The sequence below is a fragment of the Condylura cristata genome, unplaced genomic scaffold (assembly GCF_000260355.1).
Source record: "Condylura cristata isolate star-nosed mole 26May11 unplaced genomic scaffold, ConCri1.0 scaffold00035, whole genome shotgun sequence".
In the NCBI taxonomy this organism is placed as follows: domain Eukaryota; kingdom Metazoa; phylum Chordata; class Mammalia; order Eulipotyphla; family Talpidae; genus Condylura; species Condylura cristata.
In genome coordinates, this window is record NW_004567136.1 from 11,716,067 (window position 1) to 11,735,162 (window position 19,096).

Consider the following 19,096-nt stretch of genomic DNA (forward strand, 5'->3'; position numbering starts at 1 on the left):
CCGGGGGACGGGCCAGGTCTCCGCGGCTCCCGGCCCGAGTTCACCTCCAGCCGGTCTCTGACGGCGGGGCGTCCCGGGGGGAGATGGCCAGTGACTAGGGCGGGGTGTCGTGACGGGCGTCCAGTCTGTAAACGCGGGCGCTCCCGTCTGGGGAGTGGGGTTAGGCGCTAACCCAGGGGCTACTTCTGGCTGAACTAGCTCGCCGGTGGCTCTGCGAATACTGACCTGAGCTTTTCTCCATCAAGGGGCCACTGAGGAAAAGCGTGGCACCAAGTGGGGACGCACGAGGCGCGGCCCGGGCCCTGCCCCCCGCGCGTGCGCGCCATGTGACGGCGGCCAGGCCGCCCCGCGCGCAGCCGCACAGGCCTCCTGACAGGGCAGCGGCCTCGGCCAACGGGGACAAAAACTAAACTCACTCGTTCTCTCACGCGCCACAAAAAAAAGGGGGGGGTTAACTTGGTAGGTGGTGAGGAAGGGAAAGCGAAAAACACCTCAAGCTGGCGGGCTTTCGCTTTGAAGTTTCCTGATTAGCACCTTTTACTTTCTCCAGAGCAGAAGGCACGCTAGAGAACAGCCGCCCCCAGAGCCAGATGGATCGGGAGGCCGTGGGGAGCGGCAGGCGCGGGCTGAGAGCCCCGGCTGGAAGCGCCGACCGTCCCCGCCCACCCCACCCCTAGACCAGCGGCTCGCGACACGGAGGATACAGCACCCGGCCGCGCACGCCCCCCGACGTCACACGCTCGCCCCGCCCAGCGCGAGACGCCTGACGTCACGGGGCGGAGCGCTCCCGAAGGCCGCTGCTGTTGACCCGCTGTTACCAGGCGCGCGCCCAGCCAATCAGCGCACGGCGCCGGCGCCGGCCGGCCTTTGAACTCGGCACGGCAACTTCCTGCTGTTTGGCGAGTACACAGTGCAATGCAGTATGTCTGTCGGCGCTGCGGCACAAAGGAACAGCCATTTTGTGACTAAGCTGGACCTGCACCAACATGCCAGGGGCTCGCAGAGCGGGTTCCGGCGCTCACTAACGAGCTGCTCCTTATGTGTGTACCGGGAAACCAAAAGGGGGGAGGGCGGCCCGGAGGTTTTGGTATTTCAAAATTTCAGTTCGTTCTATTTTGTCTTCTCAAAAATCCCGATTCTTAAGAATTATCAGCGTCATAAAATGGCTGCCACTTAAAAACTGCTTGTTCCCATCCACATGCAACTGTATTATGCCATTTCTAAGCGCCCCAGGCTTTTCCAGTAACTACAGACAGGCTGATTAAAAAGCGAGGTTTCGCCTACACCCGAGGTGATCAAGCTAAATCTGATTCAGGTAGACGATTTGGAGGTAAATGTGGTAAAACCGCTTTGGTTCTTTGGATTGCAACCAGCGCCCCAGCGCACACAACTCTGCACTTTCCACTCACCTCCCCTTAGATCCTGTGTTCTCTTTTTGATACTACTGTGGTTACTCCAAACTCCAAATTAAAGTGTGTGGTAACATTTGCATAGATGCCCATCATCAAAACTTGTTTTAAAATTTCACAAACGTTACAAGTATCATACTTCTAAATTGTATTTTTGAAAGTGAACTTTTTAATCCTCAAAAATGATATACAAAGTATAACATTGGACTTACACATTACTTAGCATTAACTTCAAAAGACAACAGGAATAACAAATTTATATAATCACTATTGAGTATTGTATTATTTCCCAAAACAGGCACTTAAGTAACAGGTTTAACCTGAAATTGCCCTCGATCCTGAGATCTTCAAGTAATTCTCACACCAAATTTAACTTGACCTGCAAATTCTTCCCTTCCTCTCCTGTGGCTCAGACTACCACCAGTGAGTTTTGTAGCGTTCCCCCACACTAGACTAAGTACCATAGAAACTAGGTGCTTACCAAAAAAAACACATCCAGATGGGTTAAGGAACCAAGAACTATTTACCCCACAGGGTCACCTGAATTTAAATTTGCTAAAAATAACACTAATCTACATAAGCACACATCCTTTGACTTTACAATGTATAAAGGAAGTGATGTCATAACTATATATTTGTATAGAAATGGAATTTGGGGTAATTTAAAACTCCACCTTTTCAAGAACTCAAGTATCTGTGGGTATTCCTCAGGTCCGTGTTTCAAAATAAATCTGAAAATGCACTTGGAGGTAGAGTGCATGCTTCCTGAACTTTAGACCCACTGCTAGCAGGCAAATGCATGACAACCTACAAGTTTCTCAGGTGAGAGTAATTATTTAAAAAGAAGGAATAGCAACACTGCTTGATTTCTTCTTTTTAAATTAGAAAGCAGAGTCTGATCGACGTTAACCACAAACCTTATATAAAAAAACCAAAACCCATGTGAGACATGCAAATCATATACTCATGGGGGTAACAAATTTAACTACTGCACCTTTAATAATTTGTGAAATACACCTGGGGACTCCCATTTACTCAAATAGCCATTACTTTTCAGAAAAGTCAGTTTAGGATTAGTAGAAAAGTTTTCTGAGCGAATCTAAACCTCGGTAATTACATAGACAATTCAGTTCAAAAAGAGAGAGTCCAAACTATTTGGCAATTCAATTTGCAAAAGTATTTGGAAACGTTATTTTAAAAGCCAAGGGTCAAAATGTTTTGATGTCTAATAAAAAAAATTATAATAACCAGACCATACTCAAGACTTTCAAATTCACTAACCCAGTAGTAAAATTATTTATGTAAAATTATAAAAAAGCAAAATTGTGGGAAATATCCTATAAACAATGACTTCCTTGTTAATTGCATCATTTAGGATGTATAACTGAAGAATTCAGACGAAAACACATCCAGTAATACAATTATAAATACTATTAAAAAGTAATATACAGATCATACAATGAAACATCTTAGAGGCTTTATTACTTTAGTCACTAAAAAGGTATTCCAAGGAACGTGAAAACCATGTTTTGAACAAACAGTACATTTGTGAGCTTCAGAAAATAAAGAATTCCAGGCGACTGTCGAAATAAATCAATATATTTAAAGCAGCTACAGCTAAAATGCGAAGAACAAAATACTGTATCTACCAACCAGAAAACAGTCTGAACACAAATACACAAATTTAAGCCTTAAAATAACTTAAATGTAAAATAAACCATTAAAATGATCAGTGAGAAAAACAAAAGTGCATCAAGTTTGCAGAATTTTTATGATCACAGGTTTGAGTTCATAAATGTAGAAACTAAAACCATCGAGTAAAGGTTTTGATAAATAATATCAAAATTACCTAAAATGTCAAGAGTATCAAAAGAAATACAGACTCATATAAAAATATAAACTGAGAGGTATCAGTCAAAGGGTCCTTTTTGCAATTTCATCTTAAAATGTACAATTTTTCATTCATAGAACTTTCTCAAATGTCTATTTACTATAATTTACTACCACAAGGCTCCTCTATGGCCTTCAGTTACAAGTTTGGGTACCTACATTCTTCAAAGAAAAAATCTGCCTTGTATGTAAAATGGTGCAATGCAGCAATGGCTAAGCCGACAAGGTCATTTTTCTACAGTACAAAAATCTGAAAACTGAAATTTACTGACAGAAAAACTGTAGTTTACAGGAAAAGCCCCCTTGAATAAAGGTACCTTACCTTTTGACTGATCTAAGAGGCCTTAAGTCACAACTCAACTTTCATAAATTGCTACCAAAAAATTAGGGTGTGGCATATTAGCAATCTCAAGGTCATGCTTTAAAAATCGAATCCAAATTAGTAAAATGCTTAAAATAAAACAGACAGCTATCCTTGTCTGTCACGATAAACAATGTAAGCTGAGGTTTCCCCCCCCAAAAAAAAAGAAAAAAGGAAGAAAGTTGATAGCTCATACCTCGAAGCATTGCTGTGTAGCGAACTGTCCTCCTCTTGGCTTTTGTCCTTATTTCTCATCATCTTTTAATTCTTAAATATTAAGGGGGAAGGGGGATCTGTGTTTGCTTTGAAGTCCTGTGCCCAGGTATTTACTGTCAAAAGTTGAAAGAAAGGTAAGGTCCCAGCTTCTACCAAAGGTTTTTATTATCAGGAACAAAGTCCTGACGATGGAACGATATTGTTATAATGCAACAGCGGTAAGCACCGAAAAACAAAATATTCCTAATTTTTCTTTAAAAAAAAAAAAAACCCCACACACAGGATAAACCGAACAGGGAGAATCATCACTATCAATAAGGAAAGTTTCTCAAAGTAACCCACTGGATACAAATAACAATCTCTGTATCTTATTGCGTCATCCAGGAATTTCTCGTATTTACAAAAAATAAAGCAAACTTAGACATGTAAATCTTTAAAATTATCACTAATGATCACGAACTTACCTGATCCATGTAGTAGGTCCAAAGCAAGAGTCCTATCTAGTAGTAGGAAAATATCAGATCCCAAATAATTAAAAATAAAAACAAGACTCTCCGTTAAAAAACGAAAAATAAATAAAATAAGCCTCAAATAGGTTAACTGGTCAAAAAAAATAAAGCAACAATTAATACTAAAACGGGTCCGGAAGAAAAAAAAACCTCATTAGCAGAGCGCACAAAAATGGAGGTGCGCCATGGCTTCTAAGCTGGAAAAACAACGACCTGGGCTCTCAGTACGGCTGCTTCTTTCCAACAAGGCACGAAAAGAAAGCTCCTAAAAGCTGCTTTTCTCCCTAAAAAGGGTTCCAATCGACCCCAGCCAGCCACTAGGAGAGGCAGGGGGCTGCGGGGGCCCCCTGAGGCTGCCTGAAAGTTAGGGAAAGTTGCGTAAAGTGAGGCAAAGGCAGAGAGCAGAGCGCGCTCTCTCTAAGGCACAGCCGCCATCTAGAGCCTCCTTCCCAGCTCTGAGAGCTCTGCCTTTGATTGACACTCTCTACATTTACCCCACAACTCAGGTGATGTACCATAGACCCACCCCTTCATCTCAACCAAAAAAAAAAAAAGATCCTTCAACCCAGGGAGCCTGAGGACCCCCACCCCCACACCTCCCTGCCCCTCCAGACCACCCCATCAGGGGAAGGGGGGAGGGTTTCTTAACCCCCTCTAGCTCAGGCACCCTTTTTAAGCCAGAGAGAAATGTAATTTGTTCCTTTTGTCTAAAGATCTGCTAAATATTTCAGTCCTTGAGCTAAAATAACTTCCTTTCTGGACAGGAAGTGGTGTTTTATCAAGCCATTTTGAAAAAGGGATAATTCTTAAAGAATATAAAGCTCAGCTTAACTACTAATCTTTTTTAAAAATTAACCCCCCATGGGTAAAATGGCTTACAAATGAAAGCAAAGCCTCAGTTTCATAAATTAAATTCCACTTTTGCCTTCTTTATTAAGCCTAAAAATTAACTACAGGCAAAGCTTATGGGGTAATTTTCCATTCCAATTAGAAGGGGTACAACTCAAGAGCGCCTCCCTAGTGTTGGGTTGCATGAGAGCAAAAATTAATTCAACTACTTTTTTAATTAAAGAACTTCCATTTTTCTCTGTTCTTGCACAAAATTCTTTAACCCATTATATAAACTTACAAACCTTACTCCCTTAAAATTCTCATAGCCACAATAAATTTTCTCCCCATACTGATTAAGACAAAAGTTCTTCAAATTCAACAGGATGAAACTACAGTCAACTATAAATAACAAACTCAAGAAACCAGCAAAACATATACCCCCAACTCTCCCCTTCTTTTTCAAATCAAATTGCAAGTGTATACCCGTCAACAAAGGCAAGTTGCTAATAACTCCTCTTATCCGCTGGTAAGTTATCCAAGTAATGTCACAAGGAAAATTCTCCTAAATATCAAAACCATGACCATCTATGAAAACACTGTATTACTAGTATCGAAAAATAAAACTATTGAACATTTTTCTTCCAATGGCACTCCAAGAAAACACACATCCAAAGAAAGTCAACTTTCCATACTCAACATCATGAACAATACTCTTCCTAAGAAAATCCATTTTAGATTTAAACCCTACCAAACCAGTAATGTTGCATATCTCAGAAAATGTAAAAATCCATCATCAAAATCCAGTCTCAATTCCTATTTTCTACAAATGATAAATCTGTACCAACCAAATCCAAATTCCATTTCTGGGCTACATAAACCAATCACCTGCAATCAATCAGTGAAGAATACCGTGCATGTACCGATCATGAATGTGTGTGCTAAAGTGATTTTGACATTAAACATAAACACATTATGACTATTTCTCTCACACATAAAACACCCCAAATCAAAGCTCAACTCTATCCCTTGTTCTCAATATAATGGGACATTATAACCTAATTCATTTGGTCTATCAAATTAAAGCTCACCTACTTATACCTTTGTAATAGTTAATAAAACTGGCATTGGTTGATTATAAAAGAATGAAACTTCAATATCCAACTGGAATTCAAGTATCTATGAGATGGTATGATTCATTTAGTCTAAATTCCACTTGTAGAAAGGACAGAAGTTTTTAATAAATCTATATCATATTTTCATAAAATGTATTAGACATCACCACCAAAACTGTCATTCATTTTATCAATGTCCCAAGAACATGTTCCAATAAATCAACACTTCTCCTAATATTAACTAGTAAGAGGCATCAGTATAGTCAAAATGTTCAAGTGAATAAATTACTGAAGAGTCCTTATTTATAACATTTTTTAAAAGGTAAAAGGGTACCTTTTACATCAACACAAAATCCTAAATTTTCAGGCAAATGGTATTTTGTTTGAAAAGTTCATTAAAATATCATGGCAAATTAAAGATGTTATTATTAACATTGATTGTTTTCCAAGTTATTTTACAAGATGTTTCAAGAAAACACAAAACAGCATTTTAACCAACCATCCCTCCCGTAAAGCACCAGTTTCCACAACTTAAAAGACAACAGACCAATTCTTAACCAACCAAGTAAAACATTTTCCAGCACACCATTTCCATTTGACCAACTTTATTCAGTACACTTTACTGCTAGGCAACTGTAAAGGTCAAAGTGTTATTTAAGGTGATAACCAAACATTTAATGAAATTTCAAGCTTTAAAAAAAAAAAGCCCAAACTGAGAAATTTTAAAGTGTTAGAAATTTTATTAAAGGTAACATATCAAAAGGTCATACAAAACTATTAAAAATGGCAGGCATACAAACTATCATCTGTGTTAATATACCATCTTCTCTGAAAATATACTCAGTAATACAAAAAGTCTTTAGAAAGTCAAATCCACTGTCCATTATGTTGGGACTACAGGTAAGAAACCTATATCTTCATTTCATGAACTCCATGTTAAAAGAACCCTGTCTTGGTTGCATATATCACAGCATTCGTGTATTAATCCATTTTCCTCAAGTGGACTGCCATCTTGATTTCTCAGTGGTAGGGTCCATTTGAGACTCTTCAAGCTGACTGGGTGCTTGATGAAAACATTAAAAGAAAAAATGCTGTTGGAATACCAATAATCTTATTCCTTCAGACAGAACATCCACCCACCTTGGAGATATTCTTACCATATACAAAGCTTTAATTTTGTAACAACTTAAAATATAAAGCCATATTAAAGTTTTGTATGTGCTATTTACAACTTCTCAATGAGAATCAAGGAAAGATGCACAGAAGTAACAAAGTTCTACTGACACAGATACATGTTACCATTGAAAAAAGCAGCACTGAAGAGTGAGTTTTTAAGTCAAATGTAATGTTTTTGAACTGTCTCTAGTAGAAGTAAAAACAAAAATTCAAATTCAAGATTCCTGGAAAGCAAAATTATAGCAACATTATGGATTCTAAATCTCAGTGCAGAAAACTTTCCAAGTTTCTTCAAATAAAACTAATTATGTTGAAGAATCTTTAGAGATAAAAAAAAAAAAACAAAACAGAAAAACCTAAGCCAGTAGATCAGAGCATAGTATTCCTGTCCAACAGGTGTTAATTAATTCTACTTGTAATTCAAATGGCCAAGATTCCACCCTCCTTAGATACATCAGATAATGCACAAATGTGCCACTTGGGGGATCAAAGTTATCTGGCCTGAAATGATTTGATGTTTGCCATAAAATGCTGTCATATCTCCAGTTAAATATATATAAAATACTTCCACTGTCAAAATATCAAATACGCCTTCAAGAAAACAAAGTCGTTATTTACATAAGTTGAACTAAAGGCACTGTAAAACCAGGAGTTTACCATTAAACAAATGATCCTGGTCATCATGATCAAACACAATTGCAAAAGTAAGTTATAACCCTGGTGTTTTACAGTTCTCACACTAAATTTGTTAGTCTACCTGACCTGACTAAGAAACTATGCATAAGGTCATTTTTTCTCATTAGGTAGTTTACTTGTCTCCTCATTAGGATTTGTCTACTATACAGAAATCTACACAATAAACTAGTTAAGCCCGAGACACCATCAGTTTTTTTTTAATTGCTGAAAATGAGTTACACATCAATAAAAAAAACCACCAAATACAAAATTCTTTCTTCTTAATATATTTTTGCCAATTCCTCTCAGCCTAAAATGGAAAGAAACTCATTCATTCTATATAACAATAAAATACTTTCCCCTTTGAAAAGTTCATTCCTTAAAATTAAGTGATATACTTCTGTAGACTTAAAAAAACTCTTAAGTATGGTTGTACATCTTGCAGAATGCTAAAAGAATTTCTCCCTAATCTCTATGCTGCAAGATCAAGCCCTACGTGATGTCAACACTGTTATGATGAACAATGATACTACTGTCTCAGTGGCATCCTTTCAATGACTATAGGTGCAACTAAATTTAGTATGTTGAACAACAAGCAGTGCTTTATCATCTTCTGCCACAGGACAAGGGGTAAACTTTATTCAGGATATTACATAAAATTTCTTCTTAAAACCATTATCTTTTAAAAACTCTAAGAAAACCTAATGACATGTATTAAAATTATTTCAAATTAATAAAATGCACTAATTTGTATATAAGAAACAAATTATAAAGTGCTAGCATACTGGTAATGCATCACATGTATTGTCATGTGCTTAGGATGGTTTAAAAAAAAAAAATAAAAGACTAAAGGAAGACAACTCTCCCAACATTAAGAGGCCATGATCCATTTGCACTCCTGCAAAGCCAATCAAGTGCTCAGTTAAGTATCCAAGTACCTAAAACATCAGTAAGTGATTTAGGATCAGTAAGTGATTAAGCCAAATTCTTACAAAAGCTCAATCTGTAAAATAAGCATTTGTGTTAAAGATAAAAAGCGCAGGCAATTCTGTAAGCCTGCATTTTCATGTTAACAAAATCCCCAATTCTTCATCTGTGAAATAAAAACAGTAGAACCTACCTCATGTGTAATAGTGAAATTTAGTACATTTTACAGCATTTCTATTACCTGGCATACAGAAAGACCTCAGTGAAGGTTAACTATTAGTTCAATATAACACAATAACCAAAGCATTGGGTTATTACCTACAAAGTAACCTTACTAAGTCAAAGTAATTTACATTCTAACAACTCTAAAGTATCCATGGGATTATAGGGTCACTTATTTAAAAACAAAAACACTTCAGTGCTTCAAGAGATAATTTATTCTTGCATGAAAACAAGAACAGTCAAATCAATTGAGTAGAGTTAGATGTGAAAGCTCTGTTGTGCTACTCCAATAACTTTCTGAATTACGGTGGATAGACAAGATGATGGTATGATGTAGAATTCCATCAACAGACTATATCATTTCCGTAGTTCACATACAAGCTTCCAAGTTCATACAAACATTAGAATTTTTCCATTATGATACTATTATATCTCCAAGGAAAATTCCTTGTTTTAAAATTAATCCCACAAGCAGACTTCTATGTCAAGAAGGTAATAACTCTCTTAATCCCCAAATACTGTATACCCAACAGGACATAAAATTGAGTAAAGAGTTCATCTTCTTAAACTCTAATTCAGTATATCTGTTTCAGAAACATTGGACATTATTTTATAATGTCCCAATAAATAATAAAGTTGTGAGCAGTGCAAGTCATACATCATTTGAATGGCATGTGTTAAGAGTCACCCCCTAATTTCACCACTAATTCCCAGCAAACTCTCACTTTCAACAAAAAAATGTTAAGAATACAAGGAAAATAATTTACCATTTTAATTTAAAAAACAGGTGGTTCTGATAATGCCATAATGTATTAGTATTAAATAATTATAATTCACTTGTTTAAGCTCAAGTGAAGAAATTCATAGGCACAAAATTAAAATATAAAGTGAAAATAGGTCCTTCCTATAATGAAAATTCTTGGTATTTATGGCTTCGTTTATTCTTCTTTGTATTGGCCTTTAAATATAAAACCATTTAATAACAACAGATTCACCAATGTTAATTTTCTTGAGGATTCAAGAATCCTCAAGAGAATTAACATGTCACAAGTTTGGGTCCACATAAGGTATACATAAAAACAACAAATGATAGTTTCAAAATGATCTGAAAAAGCCCAGAGAGCTGTTTATCACTAAAAGGTCATTTATGGTAACTAAAAAAAAAAAAAAAAAAAAGTCATTTTTATTTAAGATTTTAAAATCAAATCAAATCTTCCCCATTGCCCTCACTGGTTTAAAACTAACCTATATATGCTCATTAAAGAGACTGGATGTTGTTGTTTCAGGTCACTTTTAACGTTTGAGTCAAAGTTTTAGTTTTTAGCATATTTAAAAATTAATATTTAAAACATTAAAACCTATGTTTTAATAATAAATTTCACTGTTATCAACTAGATCCAGCAACAGTTGGTAAACATTAAACAGAAACTATATACGCTAAGTCAACAAACACTGAGCATTCACTATGTGCCAGGCAATCAATCTCTTGAAAATATGGTAAGACATGAAGTCAGTTATAAAGCATTAATAAAGTTTGCATCTGTGTTTATATGCTTACATCCCCCATAAAGAAAATTTCTTCCACAATTTTGTAGGCTAAGAAAGCCATCTATACAACAAAGTTCAGGTATACTTAGAAATAAAAGTTATCACCTAGCATCTAGATTCTCAAGCATGATTCAAAAATATTTTTTATGAAAACAGCTAGAATGTAATTTTCATACACAAAAAAGTGTCAATAAATAAAATCTTCAGAAAATCAAACTAAATTCATTTTAACAGTCTTACCACTTTTTCCTAAGTTGGGAATTTTAAAAAATGCTCAATATTAGTAGCAACCAAATCCTCTAAGAGCAAAACAAACCCCCCGTGTGAAAACAATTTTTTGATCAGCCTTCAAGTTAAGTTCAGAATTACTACATTGCAATCAATGGAAATGAATCGAAAAGGCTTCTGAGTTCTAAATAGGTAAAGTTGGCAAAAGGGATAAAGCAAGACAAAGATAGGCAAGCTTTCCGTACAAGTTAAGACAGTTAATGTAAGTTTTGTGGTCACTAGCTACAACTACTCTCAACTTGCAGTTGTGGTGAGAAAGCATAATGAAAGAGCATAAATGGGTTTTAACAAAACTTTATTTGAAGAAATAGGGGGACACATGCCAACAGTTCTAGATGTGTCAGAAACGTATTCAAATGAGGGCTTCTTGCATTTTAACTTTGCCTGAATTTAAGTTTAAAAATTATAAAGTTGATAAGAAAAAATTGATAATAAAAAATTTAAGTGAACTTCAGAAACATCTAACCATGTTAGCTTTTTCTGTGTGTGCTGCTTAATTCCCTCTACAACTCTATAATTCTGATTCAATTACTCAAAATTTCCAGTCATATTTAAAATTAAGAAACAGATTAAACATGTAAATTGAGTAAAACTTACTAAATGCTTCCACCAACATCTATTACGTTGTATAGACCCTTTAGAGAATTCAGTCTCAGGATTCATATTTCTGCAAAAAGCAAAAATAATACAATTTTATTCACTTGAAAAAGACAAAAATCAACTACTAAAATGCCATGTTTTGTTTGGGAACATCTTATAAAAATCATGAGCTAGAAGACCGAGAGATATACACGTAAGGAATTATACAGCCCAAGTAGGGGAAGATAAAAGCAAAACATCAAGTTTAATCTTAAATCTGACTTTATAGTAAAGTCCTTCCTATATGTAAGTCCCCAAGAACTCCAAGAGAGTAGGTAAAATCTTGGACTCCCAAGGTCAACTTAAATAAACAGCAAGAACTGAGAATTACTTAAATGGACAGCCAGAACTGAGAATTAACAAAACCAGTATAATAACTCATAACATATATTTATCTATATCTTTCACCTACTTTCTAGACTTCTACACCTTCCAATACCCATCTGCAAACCCATGTTTCTCACTCTTTAATATTACTGCATTATTTCATGTTATCATGTACCTTAATCATGCTCCTAAGATAAAATATTACAAAGGAAACCTTAGGTAAATTTCAAACTATATTTACTAATTATATTGACTTACTCTACACTAACCCTTTTTAAAACACACACTTGGTTTAAAAAAAAAAAAGATTTTTACTAGTTAGAGTGAAGCACCTAATAAGCCCAACATGGAAGGAAGTGTTTCCCTTATGGCAAATAATTTTCTGAGTACAGGTAACTCCTACTCTAATTACAGTTTGTAGAGCTAACAAAAGGAATGTTTTAAAAATTTATTATCAGAGTAGCAATTTAAGGACTTAGAAACTAAGTTAAGCAAACAATTTTTCAAAGAGTAGGTTTCTGTTTTTTCTAATTATAAAGCAAATCTAATTATCAAATATGAATTCCTTTCTTTTTACTAACCACACTCACACTCAAGATATATACATCAAAGATCTACTTCAAAATTCCTTCTGAGAAGAAAATGCTCCCAAGTTAACAAATGAAGACAATTTAATTAAAACATTACTTATTTCTCTGCTTCCAATCTGACCTTATAAAGGTCAGAGGACAAACCATTAAATCAATCAAACAAAATAAACTGATTAAGCCACTAAAGGGAAAGGTGCAACTGATTTCAAAATATTGAAACATTTGAGTTTCAATGACTGTTTCATTCAAGTCTGATAACATGGCTATTAAAAAGCTATCGGGAGACATTCCTCCAACATGAGAAAAGGATTTGGGTCTCACTTGGCATCATCATCAAAATTACTGACATGTGATCTACCATACCAATTGCATTCTCAAAAATCAAATTAGTATCTGTTTTCCTTTGAACAGGGGGAAGCAGAGGTACGTTTAAGCAGACTACAAAAGGTGATCATTTAGCTCCTAATTCCTACCTATCACTAATATCAAGCAGTACTACGGACTGATTTTATTTGGAAATGACATCTGTAAAGTAAAAACTGCTTTGACTGCAGGCCCTTCTATAGCAAAAAGCAAAGCTAGCTTTTGTCAAAACTTTCATCGTTAGGCCATTCGTGCCTTTCTTCAAATATGGTTCTGTCACATCTTGAAGATGTTAAAACAATTTTTCCATCCAAGAGTAAAAGCGGAGGACAATACAGAAATCTTTCACAAAAAGAAGGTAGTGATACTTAACTAATTCATAAGAAAATTGCCAACTTACAAACTACTAAAGTTAAGCAAAATTCCTACCCTGATAATCTAAATTAAAGCAAATGATTACAATATACCAGACACATGAAGTTTTGACTGTTTGAGAAACAACCAATTTCAAATTAAATGGTTTTTTCAAAAGCCAAAGGTTTTCCAAAACAGGAGTATGTAGCTTTACATAGGGTATACTGCAAAGCCTTACCAATTATACTTTAACATTATGTAAACAACCAAGTCTGGCAGTATTGATTTACAAAGTTCAGGCTATCAATTAATTTAAATAATGGTTAATTACATTCAGAAATACACAAGTCAATTTGAAAATTAAGCATATAGCAGCCATTCAATCTAGAAAAGGAAGACAACTGACAGAATGAGGGTATCTGAAGTATGAAAAACGTTGAGGAAAGTAACTAGGCCATGTCAGGTAGGTAAACTGTAACTCTTGTTTATATTCTCGATGGTGAGCAACAAGTGTTGAATGACATTAAACTTTAGACAAATTACAAATTGTTTCATGGCAGCATTCTAAATCTTAAATTGTTTAAGGGCAGGTTGACACCTTAACTATGTTTAAAATCAACTTTCCAATGTGTTATGTTTATAGTGTTTATGAATATCCTGGAATGCCTAAAAATAATAAAGTCAGGCATACTATTCCCCAGGTCATATGTTACTCGAGCAATTTCACAATATGTGTGATTCACAATGAAAAATTACAAAAATTATTTTCCAGTTTGCAGAAGAAAATTAGACACTATTACTTACAAGTTAAAGGGTAGCTCAGAGAGACTAGAAATTCCAATACTTTATACAAATTAGGAGATAAGGTCTATAGTGAGTATGATGTCAAGATTACAGAGCCATTTACATTAGAAGCTTGGTCTTCCAATTGCTGAATCAGTTACTATTTTCCACTCTACCACACACATCTCATTTAAAGCAGCATTAAAGCACAACACGGAGATGTCCTCAGATTATTAACTTCCCCACCTTTATATCCCTCAACAAAGAATAAAATTTCAGAGGGAAAATAGTAATCTAAACAGCTTCCCAGTTCAAATTTTTAAATAAGGAAACAATTTAAGTAACAGTAAACTTAAAAACAAAAATTACATTCAAAATTACCACTTCACATAACCTATGCCTTAGTATTAACATCATAGTTGATGAAAAACTTGCGATTAACTTTGAGTATGACTTCTTTATGTGGAACTTCATGTAATTTTTAATAACCATAACAAATGCAATCCAACCCTTTCACCAATCTGATCACCTAATTCTTGTGCTTCAAAAACTATTTTGCATGCTAAGTAAAATGAAAACAACTATTTAAATACTTACCACTTATTTTTTTTATTCTAAAGCAGAAAGTAATAGTAAACTAATAACTTTTCTTATGAAAAATAGCCATTTAAAATGATCGTATCGTTTCTACTTTTGTATTTGCCATTATCTGCTACTTTTGTCCATCAAAAACACTGCCCATTATACAGGCTTGGGACAATCAGCAAATGTTAAAACAGTGAGAACATAAGCACCATCATGAAGGCCTAAATACATGTAGACCTTTTAGATTTTATTTTTCTTATCTTTTATCCTGTAAAGTGATATTCCGTTAGATTGGGAAAATAACTTACAAGTTACTATATCATTTTCTTATTTTTTAATTAATGATACTCAAAATGATAAACCTTTAACATTCTAGCCTAGGTTTTATAAGATGTCAGAAATTTGAGCTTATTCATCTTTTATTTTCAGGCCAAATTACACCTCTAGTAGGCCACTATAAAGGTAATGCTGATTTATACTTCAAACATACATTACATTTCACATATATTTGTTCCTTAAGAGGCCCAATTCTTTGTTTCAAGTGCCCACTCACGTCTGAATGCCAATCCAATATGCTATTAAGACATTCAGAAAACCACCGCATTCATGTTCAAGATACACTTTTCTGTGTATCTTTAAAACATCAGTTAAACCTCTACTATTTAATTCTCTTTTACAAGCTATGATGAACACAATCTGATCAACTTGCAAGAGGACTGAAAAGGGAAAATGAAATTATAGCAAAGGCAATAAAAATCACTTATAACCTATCTGAATCAGTAGGATACGCCAGCACCAACGGGAAAGATTTTATTTTCTACATAAATTTCAAGGACAAAAGTATACCTGCCCTTATTTTAATTGGTTATTTGCCTATCCTTAAAAAATCTTAAGATATCTATTATTGTATGTATTTCCTGTTATCATTAATACCGGCTTGACTCAGTGTTAACTTACAAAAAATTATTCCCTGAAAATTAACAGTGGCCATAGTTTCTCATATATATATATATATATATATATATATATATCAAATTTTAATATGTCCAGGTATCGACGAATGTTGAAAGTTATTTCCTCCTTTAACGCTTTAAATTAACAACTTGAAACTCTTAATAAGCAAAATTTTAAAAACCAATAAAAATAACTAGGCTATGGAACATGCTTTTGTTTTTGAAACTAAGAATCACAACATCAGTAAGCATAAAATTCTAGGCAGTTTCTAAAATGTGATCTGTTTCATAAGAGCTAAAGAATGTACATTTCAGATTGCAAAAACTAGTAATTGTGATTGACTCAAAACTGATTTAACCAATTTTACTCTAAGTACTGAAATGTCTTACTGCTCAGATATAAATTTCATGTATCAACTGCTTTAGTATTAATATAAAAATCCTTTGATGTAAGGTAAACAAATTCAGTGGACTTTCCTCTGCCATTTTCAAGGGAGAAAACAGTTCACTAACAAACTAATGACATTCAGAAATTTTCCTATGCAAATACTGGATTAAAATATTTACTTACTTGCTATATTAAAAAAGACATTCGCAAAGATTTCCTTTATCCTCAGAAAAGCACTCCAGTCTCAGTCTTCAAAATGGCACCTATTTTTGAAGAGGGGGAAAAATATTCTAAACAATTTATTGATGGAAAAAAAAATACCAAGTAGGATTTAATGTTTTTAAGCAAAAGAAACAAAAATTAAATTATATGTTCACAAAACCTGATTTTTAAAATGTTTTTCCTTTACAATCCAATCTGTTAATATGAACAGTTTTACAATCTGTTAGTATGAATAGTTACCAGTTAAAATTTCCCAGAAAGCTTATTTCTTTAAATACTTAAAAGATTAAAACAGCTTGCACAGCATATTAGTGAGCTAAAAAGAATAAGTGTAGCTATAGCTATGCTTCATGGTTTTCCTCAAACTGTTATCAGTCCCAAAAATTAAACAAAGGCTTAAAAGTCTTTCAACATTTAAAGTATTCAAAAACATATTAAGTTCAATTGGTATGCACATATACCTTTCCTTCCATGACAAGACTTGAAAGGGTAAGATATTTTTTCAGATATTTCCACATTTACTTATAGTCACTACTTAACTCGAAATAGAAATTACCAATGAAAATTAAAACCTAATAAGCTTATGAAAACAATAAAAATTTACCCAGTCTTACCTCAAATTAAAGAGCTGTATTTGTTCAGGGCCATCACCAATCAAATTTACTGTGATCTCGTAAATTACCTTTAAAAGAAAAAATGAATATGACATCAATGTTTACAGTTTGGGGGCTTATTTGGGTTGTTTTGTTTTTTGTTTTCTTTTTTTTTTTTTTTAAGCATTTCTTGGCCAAAATTTCTGTGAAAAGAAATAGTGAGACTATATTCCAAAGACTGGAACTAGGGGCAAATATTAAGAGACAACTCACTGGCATTCTACCTACACATTTGGTTTGCAGCAATTTTTTTTAATCTCAAAATCTAGTAGTCCTCCTCCTCCTCTTTTGGATATGTGGAAAAACAGGAATTAAAGCATTAAGATTAAAGAGAAACAAAATCCACATCTCAAAGCAGATTATGACCTTTTTTTTCTTATTTTTGTCCTGATAGCAAGCAATACACAAAAACAAAGGAAAAGTTTGCCATTTTTTAAGACTCGAATCATTTTTAAATTTCCTTTACCATCTGTATTAAAAATTAACTCCTCCAGGAGAAATTAGTAAAGTTAAAATGGCCACTGGTTAAATTTTTAAACCACAAGTTATTTGATCTCACCAAATGGGATATTAGCCCTGCCTTTAAGCAAGCCTAAAATATGTAATATCTGTGACCTTTATTCAATTTCAAACCAGGATCCTGAACATTTTCAGTCTCTCCCTTCCCCCGATATCTCACGTAAAATGATATGAGGTTAAACTGGTAGCAGTTATTTTGCATTTTATTGTCCAAAAAGGATTCTCAGAAACTAAGATTCTAAATATCCATTTAAAACCATTTGCAGGATTCAAGATTTTCAAAACTGTTGATATGAAAAACAAAAATCGATATTTAAAAGAGCAGATTCTGTTAAAACAAGATATGCGCAATTGATGTAACATGTAGCCCTAGCAAATGCTATTTGGAAAATAGAACAATTTCACTGACGAAAAACTCCTCGGAAATATGGTCGATTAAACCGGTACCTTCGATCTTATAAGTACTACGTACATCTATCTGCCCGACACTGTGTGTGCGTAGAGCTGCACCTTTCCAACACAAGCGCTACCGCAGAATGAAGACATATATTCTGAAATACACAAAGGTTGTGCATTTCTGGTTTGTTCTCCAAAAGGCTGAACTTTAAATTCCCTCTCAAGCCATTTTTTAAAATTCTGACTTGACAGAAAAGACTGCAAAATTTCTCGAAACCACTTTATACTATTAAAAGTGTTCCGTTTTAGGCAAATCTAGATATTTAATGCATGCAACAAATATGGCTCCTCTTCATCGCCCAAGACCGAGAGCAAGCCCTACTTAATATTTACACTGCGAGAAAGTAACTTCACAAAGAGACCTGGTGACCGAATAATCCTTTGTAAAAGTTTGGTCGGCGGTGGCTTATGATAATACATTTTTTTAAATAATAAAAGGATGAGCTGATAACTTTTAATAAGTCTAGGAAGCCACCCCAGCAGCACGATCTAACATTCAGGTGTAGTGAAGTTAAAGATAACGGCTCCCGACGACCTTTCGAAAAGTACCAAACAACATCACTGAATCATTGTGCACACACCGGGATGCCACATACATAACCTTGGAGTAAGGACTCGGAGACACGAATTCTCTGAATCAACCGTTCCCGTCTAGCACGCTCATTAAAAGCCGTTTCCATCAAACAGCAGCGACGATGGAGTTAACTTGTCTGGGTCATTTTTCAGCCCCCAGCAAGACTCCAGCAAGTCGCATTTCCCAGAGACCATAAAGGTCCCCAGCAGCCAAGCCCCTCCGCGTCGGGCACGCAGCAGCCGTTCTCAAAATCGGCTCGCAAAGAGTTAAAAGCCAACACCCAGAAGAAGGGGCGAAAAACAAGTTTTATTTCTGCTTAGACGCAGTAAGGCTTCCATTGTTCTTTTAAATTCAACCCCGAGGAGGGGCTCCCACCTCCCCAGAAAGGGGTTCAGAGCTCCCCCGTGGCCGAGCCCCGAGGGCTGCTTTTCACCCGAAATAGCAGAATCACTCACCAGCACCGACTGCGCCCTGGCTCGCGCGGCCCCCTCCGGGCTGCGCGGGCGGACGTCGCCGCCCCCAGCGC

General features: G+C 35.3%; 1 protein-coding gene and 1 long non-coding RNA gene across 3 annotated transcripts in view; both read right to left on the reverse strand.

The window, feature by feature from the left end:
* CHD2 (chromodomain helicase DNA binding protein 2) overlaps positions 1-4,924 on the reverse strand; it is a 94,340-nt gene extending 89,416 nt beyond the window's left edge. Inside the window, exons 1-2 of one of the 2 annotated variants that reach the window (XM_004693099.2) lie at positions 4,341-4,924; positions 3,857-3,989 (exon numbers count right to left, since the gene is read on the reverse strand). In XM_004693099.2, coding sequence (XP_004693156.1) covers positions 3,857-3,918 — 62 coding nt within the window. In that variant the 5' untranslated portion in view covers positions 3,919-3,989; positions 4,341-4,924. Of the gene's footprint in view, positions 1-3,856 lie in introns of both variants that reach the window. The other variant, XM_012732736.1, reaches the window with a different exon arrangement.
* Positions 4,925-7,067: 2,143 nt separating this feature from the next.
* LOC105854389 lies at positions 7,068-17,400 on the reverse strand. Its single transcript, XR_001146072.1, has 4 exons — positions 16,983-17,400; positions 16,330-16,409; positions 11,762-11,831; positions 7,068-7,391 (listed from the first exon to the last, which is right to left on the reverse strand). It is a non-coding gene; the product is annotated as an uncharacterized LOC105854389 (long non-coding RNA).
* Between the last annotated feature and the right edge of the window lie 1,696 nt (positions 17,401-19,096).